At 34.8% G+C, this 19,067-nt stretch overlaps 3 protein-coding genes across 5 annotated transcripts; 2 read left to right on the forward strand and 1 right to left on the reverse strand.

Moving 5' to 3' along the window:
* The first annotated feature begins 690 nt into the window (after positions 1 to 690).
* LOC140973911 (uncharacterized) lies at positions 691 to 3,513 on the forward strand. Of its 3 annotated transcripts, none has more exons than XM_073437046.1 (3): positions 691 to 1,267; positions 1,909 to 2,350; positions 3,034 to 3,513. In XM_073437046.1, the coding sequence occupies exons 1-2, from the start codon at positions 804 to 806 to the stop codon at positions 2,345 to 2,347; spliced, it is 903 nt and encodes a 300-aa protein (XP_073293147.1). In that variant the 5' UTR covers positions 691 to 803; the 3' UTR covers positions 2,348 to 2,350; positions 3,034 to 3,513. The 3 variants fall into 3 exon arrangements, with proteins under 3 accessions (XP_073293147.1, XP_073293146.1, XP_073293148.1); XM_073437045.1 differs by having other exon boundaries at positions 3,062 to 3,513; XM_073437047.1 differs by lacking the exon at positions 3,034 to 3,513 and adding an exon at positions 2,630 to 2,997.
* A 1,133-nt stretch (positions 3,514 to 4,646) lies between these two features.
* LOC140973912 (uncharacterized) lies at positions 4,647 to 9,653 on the reverse strand. Its single transcript, XM_073437048.1, has 4 exons — positions 9,113 to 9,653; positions 8,636 to 8,751; positions 6,063 to 6,306; positions 4,647 to 5,973 (listed from the first exon to the last, which is right to left on the reverse strand). Exons 1-4 carry the CDS (start codon positions 9,467 to 9,469, stop codon positions 4,651 to 4,653), a joined length of 2,040 nt encoding a protein of 679 aa, XP_073293149.1. The 5' UTR covers positions 9,470 to 9,653; the 3' UTR covers positions 4,647 to 4,650.
* Positions 9,654 to 13,845: 4,192 nt separating this feature from the next.
* On the forward strand, positions 13,846 to 16,765 carry LOC140972281 (cucumisin-like). Its single transcript, XM_073434731.1, has 7 exons — positions 13,846 to 13,925; positions 14,038 to 14,281; positions 14,485 to 14,998; positions 15,106 to 15,377; positions 15,507 to 15,618; positions 15,699 to 15,912; positions 16,128 to 16,765. The coding sequence occupies exons 1-7, from the start codon at positions 13,853 to 13,855 to the stop codon at positions 16,658 to 16,660; spliced, it is 1,962 nt and encodes a 653-aa protein (XP_073290832.1). The 5' UTR covers positions 13,846 to 13,852; the 3' UTR covers positions 16,661 to 16,765.
* The last annotated feature ends 2,302 nt before the right edge of the window (positions 16,766 to 19,067 follow it).

Raw genomic sequence — 19,067 nt, forward strand, 5'->3', positions numbered from 1 at the left:
TTTTTTGTTTGGATAAAAATTTAGATGCTTCAATTTGTTTAGGAAAAAAGCTCAATGTCGTTGATAACTGAATTAATCGAATGCACGTACGAGAGTGATATTAGTTTTTTTTTTTTTTTAACAATAGTAGTTTTTTTTGAACAAATATTAATATCAAAATATAATTTGATATGCTATTCTCTACAATTTTTGGAACTAGTACACTGACGCACTAGTTGCGTGCATGTACAATATTTCTAATAATTCACTTTGTTTATATTTACATGAGGATCAAAATGTAATTATAAGAAATAGTGAGTGACTACACTGTCATTTTGATATATGAATTAAAAAATAAATATAAAAAAAGGAAAAAAAAAGTATAAACAAAAATTGAACTTGCAACTTGATAATTAAGAGATAAAGACTCTATCAACTGAGCTTTGACTTGCATTAAAATTTTAAAATGTTATTAATATATACAATTATTAAAACAGACTATGACATCAAAAATTAGTTAATATAAATATCTCAAACTTAATAATATAATATAGATAATATAGATGAAGACCATCGTTATATTCTATAGTTCTGGTAAAATATAATTTAAAATATTTTCCAAAAAATAATATTTTATATAAAATAATAAAGTTTTAAAATGTTTTCCAAAATCCTAGATATAAATATATATATAACATTAGTTATATTTATTTATTTTTTGTATAATTGTAAAACCCTAGAGTCTCCTCCTCTGGTCTCCCAAGGGCGAATCCATCATTACCAGAGACGATACCGTTAATCACCGATAATTCGATCGTTCCGCCATGGCTCGTAACGAGGAGAAAGCTCAATCGATGCTGAACCGCTTCATTTCCATGAAAGAAGATGAGAAGAAGAAGCCCAAAGAGCGCCGACCCTACCTCGCGTCGGAGTGCCGAGATTTGGCGGAGGCTGACAAGTGGCGCCAGCAAATCATGCGAGAAATCGGGCGAAAAGTTGCTGAAATCCAGAACGAAGGCCTCGGAGAGCACCGGCTTAGAGACTTGAACGACGAGATCAATAAATTGATTAGAGAGAAAACGCATTGGGAGAGGCGCATTGTTGAGCTAGGGGGGGCGAATCACGCGAGGTATTCAGCGAAGATGACTGATTTAGATGGAAACATTGTGGACGTTCCGAATCCAGGTGGACGTGGGCCGGGATATAGGTATTTTGGGGCGGCTAAGAAGTTGCCCGGTGTCAAGGAGTTGTTTGAGAAGCCGCCTGAGTTGCGGAAAAGGCGTACACGGTAATTTTTATTGTTCAAGTTTGCTGGTTGAGGGAAGAATTGAGGCACTGTGTGTGTTTTCTTTCTTATTTTGTGGATTAGGGGTGAGGTTTGGAGTTTATGATGAGTGATATATACTGTTCCTGTTATGATAATGGTTTTATTTGCTTTGCACATTTAGAAACCAAGGGAATTTTTTCCGAGCTGGCTACATTTTTAAAAAATTTATTGGGTACACAGTCCAATCATAAGGTGCATAAAATGTTTACATGTTCTGAGATGGTTGTCTCAAGTAAACTTCTTTAGTATACTTTTTTACAGCACGAATAACAGGTTTCTGAATTAAATGAATGGTTAAATTAAGAGAACGATTTCAGTGAACCGGACTACTATGTTGGCCATATATGCCTTTATATCACTAACTAACTTGATATATAAGTTAAGAAACTCTGATTCTATATAGTTATCTTGTTTGATTGTTGATAAGTGAAAGTGTAAATTCATATCCTTGACGACTGAAATTTGTGCTGCAAATTTTTGGACTACGAAAGTCATGATGGGTTTTCTAATTTTATGTAATTATCTTACTGAAATCGCCTTGCTATTTTATTGTATTTGTGAATGGGACTTGAGCTAATGTAGCTCATGCACATTATCCGCAGGTATGACATTTATAAAAGGATAGACGCAAGCTATTATGGTTATAGGGATGATGAGGATGGGATATTGGAGAAGTTGGAAGGGCCAGCAGAGAAAAGAATGAGGGCTGCAGCTCTGGAGGATTGGATGGAGATGGAAAAGATAAAGAAAGAAGCAAGGAGGGCGGTGAAGAGTGGAGAGGTGGCAGACGTGGGTAATGTGTCCAACATATTATTTGAGGAGGAAGAGGATGTGGTGGAGGAAGAGAGGATGAAAGAGAAGGAGAGAGAAGAGAGAGAGAAGGAAAATGAATTTGTTGCGCATGTGCCACTGCCAGATGAGAAGGAGATCGAAAGGATGGTGCTGGAAAAGAGAAAGCAGGATATCTTGGACAAATACATAAGCAATGAGCTACAGGAGGAGATGACTGAAGCAAAGACCTTGCTTAACATACAGAGATAGATGGTATGCTGTGCTTTTCATTTCACATTGCTTAATGTTGCTGTTATTTTTTCAGCCCGTTTAATTGGTTGATGTATTCGTTGATTGACGATCGTTGTCTCTTCTTTACATTGGGATCCTTGCTCTTTTGATTCTTGTGCATGACATTGAATTCTTCCTTAGTTTATCAAATGTTATTTCATTTATAGATGTGAGGATTATTTCAGATAATCTCCTTTCTGTTTGTTGCATTTTTAAACATAAAAATCTTCCATCTTTTTTTTTTATCACTGTCTTTAATAGAAACAAAAGATGTGGCATTGAAACGGGCGTATGGCATTTTCTTTCGATGAAATAAACCTGCCTTTCACATGGTCTTTACAAGCCTGACAACTTTGTAGAGATGTACTAGGCTGTGGTTGTCTTGAAGTTGAATCTTTTGATGAGATGTCTGATGTCATTCCCCGAGCGGAAGCGATGCAATTTTGGACGGCTGTGTTGTCATGTTTTATTTTTAATCAGATTAACCTTCTTTGATGTATGATATGATAGCCATAGATGATGTCTCTAAGCCCTTGCAACATGTCATAGTTGTGTATTTATTAAAGACATGCTCCAGGAACTAGGTGTGCTGATTCATGTGTTCTCTAACTTGGTTTAGGTTTTCAGCTTTTGTTTGGATGTTTTCATGTTTCCATCTTATGCAGAAGTCACTTATATTTGCATGCTACACAGGCATGCCATCAGTTGTGGTAGGTGAGTGCTTTGCTATCGGTTGTGGGAGGTGAGTGACTTGAGATGCTTTTAAAGGTGAATGAATGATCAAGATTATGACACAGTTGCTATTTGCAAGTGGTATGCATGATGGAGGCGTAAGTAAGGCGAACCTGTCACTGATGGACTTGAAAAAAATTGAGCTATGAAACTTTTGTTATGCCACTAATTATACCACTGTCAGTTGTGGAGCAATGGATGTATTTACAACTGTTGTGGAGTTATTTTATTGTATGTTTAGGTTAAACGTAACCTGCAACGAGCTGCCTAAATGGTTTCTGCTAGAGGTTCCTGTTTCAGGCGAGAGTTCTACTTTTTTATTTGTTGTATTTATCAACTGAATTAATCGGTTATGCACTTGGTATTCTTGCAATTTCCGCATGTACCATGTTACACAAGATGAAAGCTTTTATTTATCAGATGGCACGTATACGGTCCCTTTTTCACCAAAAAAGATCAAGTAAAACAAGCTCATTGTTGAAGAATGAACATAATGGTTAATATATGCGCTATTAGATTTGAGATGCAAGTGAGGTTAGGATTTTCTTGCCAAAATTTGAATTGCATGATGACAATGAATCTTGGGGACTATCTTCATCATTCTCTACTCTTCGTGAGATGTAGATGTCTCCTTTACCATTTCTCCCTATCCTCTGTCGTCAGCATATCTGTCATATAAAAAGAGGATTTGTCGAGTTACAAGTTACAGCATTTCAGTAATATATACGTGTACAAGAAGAGAGAGAGTAGATATGAGTTTAGCCGAGCCAGATATTAAGAAACATTTAAAGCTCGAATTCGGTTGAATCAATTATATTCGAATTTGAATTTGTTTATAGCTCGAAAATATTAATAATTTTTTTGCTATCAAGGCTCCGGTTAAGGTCAAAATTCTACATGTTCACGAGCTTCTATGAAATCAAAGCGGGAAATATATATATTTATATAATAAATAAAGGTGCGAATGGGTGTCAAATATATTTATTTGACATATAATTGTGTAATTTTAATAAATTGTATGTAGCAAATTTATTTTATACAAGTTTTCCGTATACCTATGGAGAAAACCTCCAACCATTTAAAAAGTGGCTTTGTCAGAATGTTTTTTGGAATTCACAAAAATTAGAATCAAGTATGAGCAGTTCGAAGACAGTAGAAAAATGAGTTGGTGGCGGCCCAACTTTTGTTAAAAGTTGCCGCACAAGTGATCATTGTAAACTTCCACTATTTCACCTCCATTAATGAACTATTGATTTTTGCAATGTCATGCCACGAGGTTTTGTTCTTTTTAAGTTCATTTTGGACCACTAAAAAAAACCATATCGCAGCCTCGAGAGAAACATAACTAAAGAAGAATCTGTTTTCTTTTTAGTGTTGCTCTTTAAATTGCACAAGAAATGGAGGTTTATACACTAGGCCACACGCTACTACATTTCAAAATGATTTACTACTTTTGACAGCATAACTAACTCCCACGTATCCACAATTCTATGCCAAAAACTGAAATTCCCAAAACGACAATTTCAATTTTATCTTTCGTCGAATCGAAATCAATCAATCCCTTCATCAAAACGCGGCATACCAGAGCTAGATGGTTTCTCCTTTTGATCAATCAAATCATCTGTGCTACCGAATCTTTTACTGATGCCACTTCTTATTGGTTTCTCGGAGAATAAAACCAATCCCATAGTCGTCAGGCTTTGTGTTAAAACATCTACATCTATGGTTCCACTATAAAGACCCCGGCTTCCAGCAGCAATCACATTTTGCTTGTCATCGCTGCTGCTCAGCATGGAAGGCAATACATCAAGAAGCTGCGAATTGGGTTGGCTGGAGCCACTTATGAGCATCCGAAGCGTTTCCCTAGCACCTTTTTCTAACACGGATTCAGCATCTGGAAGAGGGTCCACAAGATTTGGATTTAATGCAGAAATTGCGGTCGAAATAGCAGGCCCTGCACTGACCAAATACCCTTGGCCAGAAGAACAGACATCGATCACTGGAATGTGGACAATTGGATCACACATCAAAGGCGTAAACGTAGGAATTTGCTGAGAAGTTGGCAGCCTGACAAAAGGCTCAGGTGCAAATGTAGGAAAATCTAGAGGAGTTTCGGCCATATTTAGGGATTGATTTGAGGTTAAAAGCCTAGACTGTCTAGTAGCTGATAGGAGAGAAGAAATCGGAGGCAGAGATAGTGATTCAGTTGATATAGATAGGTGCGAATTTCCTTTAGTGAATTGTAGAGCAGATGCAACAGGAGGGCACCAGCAATACTGAGGTGACAAGTGAGATGAGCCTGAAGAAGGAATTTGTATCTCTGAACCTGAAAATGGAGTCTCCGAGGATTTTCCAAGCATCTCCAATAAACTGAATGCGGCTGAAGTACGACTTTCATTTGGTTCTGAAACTCTGTCTTGCTCAAAGCAATTAGTACTAGATGGATCAAAATTGTTTGATGAAGCAAGAGCTAAGCTTTCAACACTAGAAACATAATTCTCCACACACCACTTCAATTTCTCTCTGGCAGCACTCCTCATAGAAGACACGCTCTTAGACATGCCTTCCTTGAACTGGTTTGACTTGGGACTGAGGCTACCCTGGTAGATTAAGTTTGTCTTTGATCCTTGACCGCCACATTGCCGGACATAGGAAAATTTTTGGCACGTTGAGGAAGGTTGAGAAAAATGTTTTTCGCAAGGATCAATGGTGTCAGAGGAAGGGGAAGCTGACAGAACACCACTAACTTGAGTACTGGTTACAACTGATCCCGCGAGATAAGCATGAAGATGAGTTGCAAAAAAGTTCAGACGTGACTCACTAATTCCGCTTAGTTCAGTAAGTGAAGGTTTTCTCACAAGCAAATCCTTCATCTAGACAGACATAAAAAGACAGAATGAGGAATCATATTAGTTACACAAGAAAACATTAGAACATAAATGAATTGTATCGACAATCTTACATTTTTTAGCAATTCGTTTCCCAAAAGCTTAGATTTTTCAGAGCACCAAAAATAACAAACCACGGCATCTGAAATCTTAATTAAGAATGATCTTCCAGATTTGTCAGCAGAGATCTCTTCAATTTCAATGGCAGTGCATTGAGCCTCGGTGCAAAATGTTGCCAGCCTCTCCACAGAACCATCATCACCATAGAATGAGATGCGTAGGTCAGAAGATGGCAAAAGTGAGAGGCATAATTTTCCTCTGTACAACATGACATACAAACGAAAGGATCAGAAAAGTAACCACCAGCGTGAAGCATATCACAATAGATATCAATTCTAAAGTAAAAGAGAGTTGCCATAGGCACGTGCAAGACTTCATACGTCCCCTGACTCCAACTAACAATACGAAAACGTGGGTTGTGATCGGAGTCCAAAATTTAAGAAGATAGACAAACTATCTAATCCACTTCCAAAGTGATGCATGAATCTAAAGTTTTTCTCTATTAGGTACCAAGATATTCACAGATTAAAAGGTTATGTATATTGACAGTTTCAGTAAGTTTTCATTTCATTTTTTTCACAACCAATTTAACCCACGGCTTAGCACATGGAAGTAAGCAAATTATTAAAAAAAACCCAAACTTAACCATCAGATACATGTTGGTTCCACTCATAAGAATGAACAGAGGGAAAAAGAGATCAAATAGAATTTAAGTTGTGCAAACAATTTGTAAAGATCAAAGCCCATGCATACGTAGGAGTCCCATCCATATCATCATGGGCATGCTGCTCAAAAAAATAATCAAATATCTAGAGACGGAAAGTAGCCAAATCCATGTGATAAGAACCAGATGTACAAATTAAGATGTAACAACAGCAAATTAGTAAGGTAAACCTAACCAAACTATTAAAGCAAAGAATTATGATAAATATAGAACAGTTACACAACAGCAAAAGTACTATATTATAAAGATAAAAATGTAGCATGAAAAAGGACACAATTCTGGCAAGATATAATATAATACATTAACATAAGATCATGAAGCTACCTTTAATTCTTCTTATTTCAGAGATCATTATAGTATAACGCCGAATTTACCTACAAGTCAAAAGATATTCTCACTTGGAAGGCCAAATAATCTAGCCATTACAACATAAAATACAGCACTTCGTAAGGATAGTATGATCAAACTAGAGGACGAATAAAGTCATATTAAATACCACCTTGTCAGCAAATTATTCCTTTAATTTCTTAAACATAATTATTATCAATGAGAAATCTCGGCGAATACAAACATCTTATGAACATAAGAGATATAACATGATATAAAAGAAAAAGGAAATGACACCAATATACTGAAGCAGATATATTCACTAAGTTGATTCAGTTTATCAGATTTCATGTGAGGTTTTCATATAACAGAAGTCAGCGATAATCTCCCTTGATAACCAATATAAGAACATATATACCACAACAACCTTCCCTGGTGTCTTCACATGTCATACGCGCACCTCATAGCAATGTAAAGTCATATCAAGATGAAGGGATCTAAGAAGTTTCCCACATGTAGTGCCGAGATGATTTAGATAGGTCTGCAAATGCACATACAAGACACTCAAAAATGAACCCCAACATGTTCAGGGTCAGAGATGATAACACAACACTCTAATCCTCAGAGTCACTTGGCATGTAAAAAAAAATACAAAGACTCGTATCATATAACAAATTGGAAACTGACCCAAATCATACAACAAATTGGAAACTGTTAATTAAAATCATCAATATGCATAATTAAGCACAAAAAGCCACACCAATAGATGCGTATGTAAAAAACAAATGATTCTCTTCTTACAAAATGAAAGGGAAGATGATCATTGATAAAGAAAAAAAGCAAGTTTAGCAACATAAAATTGAACTTGGACAAAGTTAAAGAATTTATCACAACAAATCAACAGCCGAAAGAAACATAAAGCTGGTTTATCATTATTTTACAAAGCTATATTGTATCTTTACAACAAGTAAAAATTAAAACTCATTCCCATATAGCATTTCTGCCAAAAGATTAAATGGCAAAAGAGCTTACATAACACAAAATCGACTTCTCAAATTACATTCTTAAAAAAATGATTAAAAGGCAATGAGGTTATCATTGCCTCAACAGACTACAACCACACTCTCCTATAATTTATTTTGGCAGAGTATTTAGACCTCGTTACTTGCATGTTGTTACAGAAGTATATAAGTTAGATGTACAAACAACGAAAAGTATGTGTCACTAATGATTACCAATTGAGGAGTATATAAAACAAACCTCATGTCAGAATTCATATTAATTTTTTCACCCGTGACTCCTTGCACTCCAATTTATTTTTCGATGCACTGTCTCTACCCAACCCATATACTCAAACAAGTAAAAAGATCCTTTGTCCATCCCTCACATCCAAAAGAACCACCGAATCACAAAAACTATCATAATTTGTGAAAGAAAATATTCCTAGGCACCGCACAAGATGAAGTGATCAAAACTTTGCCCATATGAAACCATTTAATTTGTTATGAAACGGTACAAATGCGTGCAACTAACTACCTTATCGATGTTGGAGACAAAAGAGTTCCTTTCTTCTCGATCTTTCCAACCCGAATAGAAACAAGAGGTATGCACAGGCACCTGGCCAAAATAGCGACTTCTGATGGTTCAAAGTGCTGGGAGACGATAAATAGGAAACAAGTCAGTGGCCCAAAACTGAGAAAAGCAAAAGCTTCATACAGAAAAAATGGTCAGAATCTATCAGAAGAGAGATACAAGGCAATGGAAAACTCAATTATAAGTTCAATATCAAACAACTTCGTATATAAGCATCACAACCACAAAATGCAAGTCAATACAATTACATACAATTATTTTCCATATAAAATTAGTAAATTCAATATCAGTTCAACAAATTTATTATTCATCAAATCAGATACGAATCCCGGATCCAAAGCCTGCCACAACCATAAACCCTATCTGAAAGCAACAGACAACACAAGCAAATCTAGTTCGACCGATCGAGCATACAAATACCTGACAAAGGTGAGCTAGCAGACGATCCTCAGCCGCCCCAGTGGAAACATTGAGCTTCAGCAAAGGTTTCAACCTCTCATCCGCCCGGCACGCACCCATCATCTGAAAATCCAAAGCGCGAAACCATTGCAGAAAGCCATCCTTCCTATCGCTAGTCTGAAGCAGCAGATCTCCATCCCCATCCTCCATAAATATCTCCGTCAACCTCCGCACAATCGACGGATTCGGGTTTGCCAACGTCTCAGCACCAGACGACGACTCGTCGATGGAATCATCTCCGTCGAAATTACGGTCCCCGCGGTCATCATCTTCACACCGTCGGTTGATTCCAGATTGCTTTTTCTCAGAATTAACCATTTGCCCAAAAAAAAATTCGTAGATCCCAACAGAATCCGAAATGGAATAATCCCTGATCTTCGGCTCTTCGAATTCGAAGAAAACAATACACAGATACAAAAATCTCAAATCAAGAAACCGTAACCTAAACCAGACTGGATGATATCTTCAGCCGATGATGAATGACGCCAAGATGGGCATCAAATCAAATATGTAGAAGGCCCGGACTTGAAACATAATATTCTCTGTGTTTTGTGTTGGTCTGACGTCCGAAAAATATTATTGGTCCTGGACGTCAAACACGTCAGCATGGGGCCATGGTCGAGCCCATATGTCCCACACTATATAAATATCTAAGTACACGTAGCCCTACATTAAATTAAATATTAAATATTAAATATTAAAAATTTAACAATATCTTTATCAAATAATAATTCATAAGGTAATTAAATTAAAAAATTTTGTTTGAATCTCCAAATCCATACTTAAGGCTGAAACAAATTCTTATAGAAAAAATATGTTTGAACTATATGATATAAAAAATATTTTTTCATTCTCAAATTTTATATATATTTTTTGAGATGAAGATGGTTACAAAACATCGAAAATATGACACTAATATATGATATCTGAATACTAAATATTTTATATCTGATTCTAATATATGATTTTTGAGCACTCAAACATATACTATAAGAATTTGTATTAATGACATTTTTTTTGGATAAATATCAGTAAAAAATATTGAAAATATAATACTAATATATGATACATAAGTACAAAATATTTAATATCTGATATTAATATATGATATTTGAGTACTTAAACATGTGTAAAAAAAATTTATATTAATAACTTTGTTTCAATTTTATAATCAAAATATTATCTTTTGTATCAGTTCTAAAATAATTAGCACTCAAATATCATATATCAATATCATATTTATAATGTTTTGTATGGATTTTCACCCGTGCAAAGAAATGTGGGCCTATATACTTTTTTTCTTTTTTTTTTTTTAGATCAAGGAGTGCAAACACATTTTTTTATAGTGACTGAATGCAACTTAAGTTTGGGGATTTAAAGTAAAACTTGTCATCTGACTAAAGTTAAATTATAATTAAAAAATTTTGGGAAAACAATATTTTTAATTCAATGAAAATTTTATTTTGATCAATACCTACTGTCAAGCCTCGAACTTACAAACATGACCATACAATGTGTTCATGTTGCAACTACTCTGTAATTGTTATAGCTATACGAAAATGATTAATCTAAATAATTGTTGTAGAAATTCATTTTATCTCATTATATATTTATATTTAAAACATTCAATCTAATTCATACATTTTTTTACAAAATGTGGGATGTGGTATCACGGTTTGTTTGTTTATGTTTATTTGTTTATATATATATATATACTAATCAACTTTTACATTCCGTTGTTTGGACAGCAATAATATGAGTAAAATAAATGGTAGAGGAGAGACCATAGTTTATATACTTTCTAAAGCTGTAGTTATTATATGTAAATTGACATCTCTCTTCTATTTTTAACAATAAATAACTTTTATATAACAAAAATAAAACTATAACCACAATGGATATAAATTTTTTTATCCTTATATGTGTACTTCTTTGCGTTTTTTATGTCTTGAGAATGTCTCTCGTATGACGGTCTCACAAATCTATTTTTGTAAGACAGATCAACCCGATTTATATTTAAAATGAAAAGAAATACTTTTAGCATAAAATATAATACATTTTATGAATTGTGTCAGGTTGAAGATTCGTTTCAAAAAATTGACCTTTGAGACGATCTCACAAGAGTTTTTATGTTTTGTCTTTTATATTGTCAAATTTAAATTTTAGTCATGTATATATCAAATTTTTTTAGTCATAATAAACTGAAAATTCATTGGTCTCAGCTATGTCACATTGTCATCATATCACTATTATATTGTATTATCGTTTTCAACATATTTTTATTTTTTTCATATAGTTTATGATTCGAAGGGGCCCAAATTTTTTTTCGGACAATCGAATTTCTTAAATAATTGAATTAGCTAGAACTTAAAAATTAAATTTATAAAAAAATTAAAATCAATATATAACTTATTGATTTTTGGGGATCCATTAAACGTTGTGGGTATGAGGCGAAGGCATCTTGGGCCCCCCCTAAGGTCCGGCCATGACAGTCGTGCTTATTATTTATTATTTTTAAAAAAACAAACAAACAAACAAGCAAGCAACCAAATATGACAAACCAATGAAATTTAACGACAGAATCGCAAGAGACCCGTAAATATATAAACATGATCAAATTTACAAATTTTCCTATTCTTGCTTAACACATGAGGATTAACTAGAATCATATGGATGCATAGACTATAGAAATATGAATATTCTCAAATGCTTGATATAATTATTGTTTCATTTGATGAAGATTGGAATTTTTACCGCGTCTAGTGGTGGATAAAACTGTTGACCATCTATATTATATTATTAAGTTTGAAAAACTTAGAATAACTAACTTTTTAGTGTCATGATCTGTTTTAATAATTTTAAGCAATAAGTTGTAAGTTATATTCCTACACGGGTCTTTCTATTTTTACTTTCTTGTTTCTATTTTTTTTATTCATATTTCAAAATGGCAGTGTAGTATCTCAATATTTTTTAAAATTACATTTTGATCCTCATTTAAATATAAACTAAATGAATTATAAAAAAACATTGTACAAGCACACAACATGTGCGTAGGTGCACTAGTGTATGCTAAATGTCTAGGCATTTTTAAAGATGATATGTACCTTTAATTAGTGCCCTTGTAAATGGGCAAAGAAGAGATAACAACTTACTAGACTTTGGCAGTCTGTTACCTTCTCCAGAAATGTTGAAATTGTGTAATATATAAAATTTTATCATCCAGCTCTAGATGAACAATATTGTTACTTTGTAGATGCCGGCTTTGGAGTGTTGCATTTGTTGGCGGTTTAAACAATATCAGTAAATTGAGAAACCCGAAGCAAAGCAAAAAAAAGACCAGAGAAATGTATATATATATTCATCTACGTATCACAATTATTACATGCAATCACAACCTTAATTCCCACGAAACATTCTTCAAGAATGGCAACTCCTCTAGCATGGCCTCTTTTGATCACTCTCTTCTTCTATTCATTGCTACTGATTGGCTGCAGTGCTGCTAACTCTGATGGCGAACAAAAGGCAAATATTGGTCCCCCTTTTTGTTTCTTTTCACGGAAGAAATTTTTCGAAAATAACTTTTAATTTTCGAGTCATATTCATCCCTTTTCATATCATATGAAACATACTGCAATTTTAGTTTGATCTGGCTCCTTTTTTACTCCCTTGTTAACTTGGTATTTTGTCTTTCTCACTGTGGTTCACGACTGTTGGATTCGAGGGAACCCCTATGTATGATCACTCGATCCAATAATTCCAGTTGCAACAGGTGTAGATAACTCGATCGGTGCAACAGGATACCGGGTGATGCACAGATCGGTCGCGAATAGTCGTTTAAATTTGTTGTTTTTTCATGCATATATCTCTAGGGAAACTATGTCCCCTTATGAACGAATCACTTATAGTGCAAACGAAATTTCACTTGGGTTAGGATATACATATGGATCCATTTTTTTTTTTGTGGGCGATGAAAGAAATTGTGGTCAAATATATATATTTGCCAAAAAAACCGAAAATTGAAATTATCGATTTTAAAATGAAATGTTTATTATGAATATATAAATAATATTATTTTTATATATAGGTGTACATTGTGTACATGGGTGATCGTCCAAAAGGTGAATTCTCGGCGGCGGCGCAGCACTTGAGCATGTTACAATCCATTCTGGGCAGGTTGTTTTTGCGTAGCCCTCTAACAAATATGATTTATATTTTTAATATTTTAATATTTTTGATGGGTTGAGTAGTAATTTTCATTCAAAGTAATCACCATAGTAACTTTGTTAAAAAATTTATGAAACAATAAATTTATCTAATGGTTATGAGTTTATTAATAGGAAAAATATCAAAGTCAATAATGTAACTTGATCTAATTGTGATTTTGGTTTTCTAATTAATTAGTCGAAATTCAATCTTCTTTGTTTCTATGTCAATTTTTAGTCATTTTTTTTGTTGGAGCAGTGACGTGACATAACATATATTGTTGACGTGATGCTAATCATTGTTAACATACCAGTTGCCATATTGGCTATTCGTTTAAAAAAAGACTAAGATTTACAACATAATTAAAGTACTGATTAAGAGAATTTCTATTAACTTGAGGTTTCAATGTACTGAAATTAATTATTTCGATTTTGAATCTACATTTAATAATTATTAAATTTGGTTGGATTTTGCAAAAGGCCGGCATTGGAATCTTGGATGCACAGCTACAAAAGAAGCTTCAATGGCTTTGTTGCAAAGCTGACTGAGGAAGAGAAGAACAAAATAGCCAGTAAGCGAGCTTCGATCGGTTTCATTTTTTATTTTCTAAAAAATGATCGAACTTTATATTATGTTAAAAGAAATTAAAGTGTATGTTTTAATTAATATCTTTGGTTATTCAGGCTTGGATGGTGTCGTCTCCGTGTTCCCAAGCACGAAAAAACAACTTCACACCACGAGATCATGGGATTTCTTGGGGTTCCCTGAGAAATCTCCGAGATCGGGCAAGGAGAGTGATATCATAGTTGGAATGCTCGACACCGGAATTTGGCCGGAGTCCGCTAGTTTCGATGATAAAGGGCTTGGTCCACCACCGAGCAAATGGAAGGGAAGTTGCCAATCCTCCTCTAACTTCACTTGCAACAAGTAATTAAGCTCTCGTATTTAAACCTTTTATTTGTTACTAATAGTCAATATGCAAAGTCAAGAATTGTGTGCATTCATTGGGTGTTAGTGATTTCCTATTCGTCAGAAAAATAAAAAATTAATTTAATTTATTCAACTGGCGATGAGAAATTCACGTTTTCAAAAACAATTCGCATAATGTGTATAAACCTGATGTTTGGCAGCAAAATCATTGGAGCAAAGTATTACCACAGTGAAGGACCAATTAGTCCACCAGATATTCCCTCCCCCAGAGACTCCGAAGGGCACGGAACACACACAGCTTCCACAGCAGCCGGGGAATCGGTAGCTGGCGCGAGCCTGTATGGCCTTGGATCAGGAACTGTACGAGGTGCCGCGCCTTCTGCTCGCCTCGCAGTCTACAAAATATGCTGGTCTGATGATTGTTCGGATGCTGATATTCTTGCAGCATTCGACGACGCAATTGCTGATGGAGTTGACATAATCTCAATTTCTGTTGGAGGGTTCTTTCCTTCTGATTACTTCGAAGATCCCATTGCTATCGGGGCATATCATGCAATGAAAAATGGAGTGCTAACATCAAATTCTGCGGGAAATTCCGGACCAGGCCCTGAATCCATTGTTAACTTTTCACCTTGGTCACTTTCAGTTGCTGCAAATGTCATAGACAGGAAATTCTTGGCTAAGGTTCAGTTGGGCAATGGTAAAACTTACGAGGTAAAGTAGATTTTTGCTATGAAATATTTAAGACTTTGCCATACTGTATAAAATATTAGTCACTTTTTAACAACCAACTTCTCTTATTTATGCATATACCACTAAAGGGAGTGAGTGTAAACACATTTGACCTCGAGGGCAGTTCATACCCATTAACCTATGGTAGAGGTTGTGAATCCCTGGACCCCGAAGCGGTGAAAGATACCATTGTCCTTTGCGACGTTTTGAATGATTCCGAGCCAGCAGCACGTGCAAACGCTACCGGAACCATAATGCAGGACAATGGCTTCAAGGATTACGCCTTCTCTTTTCCCCTATCAGCTTCATACTTGGGATCAAGAGACGGTGCTGAAGTTTTTAAATATTTCAATACCACCAGGTATCGTTTCGCAAGACTACAATGGTTCAGTCTTTGAGAAATATTTCACACACATATATAAATATGAAGCATCAAACTTTACACACCATGTTCCAATAAATAATCTGCTAGCAAAATTTGATAATGCAGTAAACCAACAGCAACCATATTCAAAAGTACCGCAGTAAACGAGACATCGGCTCCATTTGTGGTGTCTTTCTCATCCAGAGGACCAAATCCCATCACAAACGGCGTCATGAAAGTAAATATTTAATCTAATTTCAAGATTTAACCGACCCCGTTTCGTGATTGAACCCCCCTAAATATTTTCATATTTGGCAGCCTGATCTTAGTGCTCCGGGAGTAGACATTCTAGCAGCTTGGTCAGAAGCCACAACTGTGACAGGATTACCAGAAGATACTAGGGTTGTGCCATATAACATTATATCTGGGACATCTATGTCTTGCCCTCATGCTTCTGGAGCTGCTGCTTACGTTAAATCCTTCAACCCGACATGGTCTCCCTCCGCCGTCAAGTCTGCTTTAATGACTACAGGTAGTTAATTTCTTCTTAAATATCAGGGATAGAATTTTAGAAAGTAACCATAGTCAAACTTGAATTAAAAAAAAAATACCCCTATTTAACTAAAAATATGTCGTCTTATACTTATTGTTATGCCTTTTGTACGGATGATTTGCACAAATAGACTTGTACAAATTTTTTTCAGCTATAAACACAAGCTGATTAAGTATTATTATTTCCATCACCAGCTACTCCAATGAGTGTGAAAACCAACATCGATGCGGAATTCGCATATGGGTCAGGCCAGATCAACCCCCTGAAGGCCAAATCCCCCGGCCTAATATACGACATGGCAGAATCAGACTACATAAGTTTCCTCTGCGGCCAAGGCTACAGCAGCAAGAACTTGAAACTCATCACCGGAGAAGACATCACTTGCTCATCAGCCAAAAACGCAACTGTTTACGACTTGAACTATCCATCCTTCACCACCTTCGCCACATCAGGCACCTCGGCCAGCGGAACCTTCCACCGGACAGTCACAAACGTAGGTTCTGCTACATCGACTTACAAAGCAATCGTGTCGGGACCATCCGGAGTCAGTATCACCGTCAATCCTAGCACTCTCGAGTTCAAGTCTATTGGAGAGAAAAAGACTTTTGTTGTCAAGGTTACAGCGACTATAGGGGACGCAGTGCAGTCGGGTTCTTTGGTCTGGTCTGATGGGATTTACCAAGTCAGGAGCCCCATTGTCGTACCGGCTTCAGATTCTTCAATTTAATTCCAATATATATAGCTTTCTTTCACGATCTTTACGATCAATTCAATAAATCAACTGATCAGTTGAATGTTTTGTAATTTCTGAATTTTAATGAAATGTGACCGAGAAAAGAGCTATTTACGTAGATTCGACTCTTTCCTAAAATGCTCCCCCCTTCGGAAAATATGTATAACGTAAGAAAAGCACTCAAACAACAATATTAATATTGTTTTCTATATCTAAACAATTATAAGTCACTTGCAAATCATATAATTTTCCAGCTATTTTGGTCCAAACTTGGTGCTGGATATATCGACATTTTCTGACATCTTGTTAGCAATTTTTTGGCATTACATATAAATTTTTCGATGTCATGTCAGTAATTAAAAAAATATGAATGAAAACATGAAAAATTCTAACATATTCCAACCAAACCAAACTTTGAATAATTAGTGAACCCGAATCCAAAATAGAAAAAATTAATAAGATAAAAAATATTTTCCACGATTTTGATATTTCTTTTGGTTGTTTTAATAAGTGCACTTGTGATTAACGAAGAATTATAGAATCAACAAAAATCTAAATTAAATTTTTAGGTCTCGTTTGCCGGGCTGGGATCCACACTAGAGAATAAAATTTGGTAATACATCAAAGCTGCCATAATCTATCTATTACTATTATTAAGTCTAAACATAATAGAGTCAAAAGTTTGATGTCATGGTCTATTTTATTTTTTCCTATTGTTTTTTTAATCAATTCAAATTAAAATTTATTCTATGGTTAATTTTTACAATTATAGTGCGAGTTCATATAAATATAATAAATTCAAATTGCAGTATTTCTTTAGTTACTTTCTATAATTATTATAATATTCTTATTTCATTGCAAATAAAAATAATGATAAAAAATATTGTACAAGAATGTCACGCGTACACCAGTGCACTAGTAACACTTTAAGGAGCCATTTCTCAGTATATAGTATAATAAATACTATAAATATATATATTTATTAATGTTAAACCTCATTTACTAATTAAATTTGGCATAGTGGTAAAACTTTTTTTATAATTCTCAAAACACTCTAACTATCCAACTATATATATAAAACATGTTTTTCTTTAAATTTTATTTTCTTTCATACCATTTCAATTTCAACAATTAATAACTTTCAGTGAAAAAAATATTTCATTCTCTAATTTTTTTATGGAACACAAGCATCGCGCGTGTCACAATCTGATAGTTATTTATTAAAGTTAAATCCGATTAACTAACTTTGATATGTTAGTGATGAAGTTTTTTTTATAATTCCAAAAATTTATTTTAATAATCCTGTGAGAACCCAAATTTTTGGGCACTTAATTAATTAAATATAGACATGTATAAGAATTTATTTTCGAGTTATAACAAATTCGAAAATATAAATAATACATGGAAATCAAAATCCAGTGCAAGATACACAATAAATTAAGGCTGGATATCCACATAATTGGAAGGAAATATTACATACAAGGTAGATTTTCTCAACAAGGAAGTATATCAATATGTATGGAAGGAGCATCTCGATAATTATGGAATAATTATCTCGTAATTTTGGAAAGAAATCAATCGGTTTATGGTAAGATTTTCACCTGAGCCCTATAAATAGGAGGACTCCCTTATTCATAATTCACACCTCAATTTTCGAGTTTTTGCTCTCCGAGTGCCGCTGAAATTTTGAAATTTTGCTCTCCAAAAATTCTGCACGAGCCATAAAAATTCTGTCCAGGTTCAGAAATTCGTTTCTCTCTCCCGGTTGCTCAGAATCCGATCTCCACCGTTCAGAATATACTTTCATATGTTTCGAACAATATATCCAAATTTCAGCAAAATCCAACGGTTAGTTTGTCGTTTATGACCTTCGTAAGAAAAACTGCTTAGATTCTAGGCGAGAACAGTATACCTACGGTTTTTCGTCCATAGCAGGTCGAAAAGGATTCCAAACCCGATCTCCACCGTTCATAATTTTGTTGACGTACTTGTGAATGTACTGTCAAAAGTTGAGCCCGATCCAACGGTTCAATAAGGCGCAATTAATTTTTCAAGATGGCTGATTTTCCTGTAGATGTGCTGCTGCGTTTTCGAGGTGTCAGTTGAATGATTCTTCTATAGTTTCCGAATTCTTCTTGTTTTCTTCAAGTCTAAGGTAAGTGGGCTTATTTTAAAGTTGAAATTTCTAATTTATGTATATGTTGTTTTCGAAAATTCGGTCGAGCACTGTCGTTCTGTCCATACGTTTTTTTCTTGAAATTTGGTACGCTTACGTGTTGGCACTGTGAGGATTCCATGAAAATGAGTGGAATTACAACATATGGCCCTTCACGGTGGGATAGAACCGTTTTATGGCCTCCTTTTCTTAGAGGATTAAAACTTAGGGACTGATATCAATAAA

Source organism: Primulina huaijiensis, chromosome 3, assembly GCF_012295235.1.
Source record: "Primulina huaijiensis isolate GDHJ02 chromosome 3, ASM1229523v2, whole genome shotgun sequence".
In the NCBI taxonomy this organism is placed as follows: domain Eukaryota; kingdom Viridiplantae; phylum Streptophyta; class Magnoliopsida; order Lamiales; family Gesneriaceae; genus Primulina; species Primulina huaijiensis.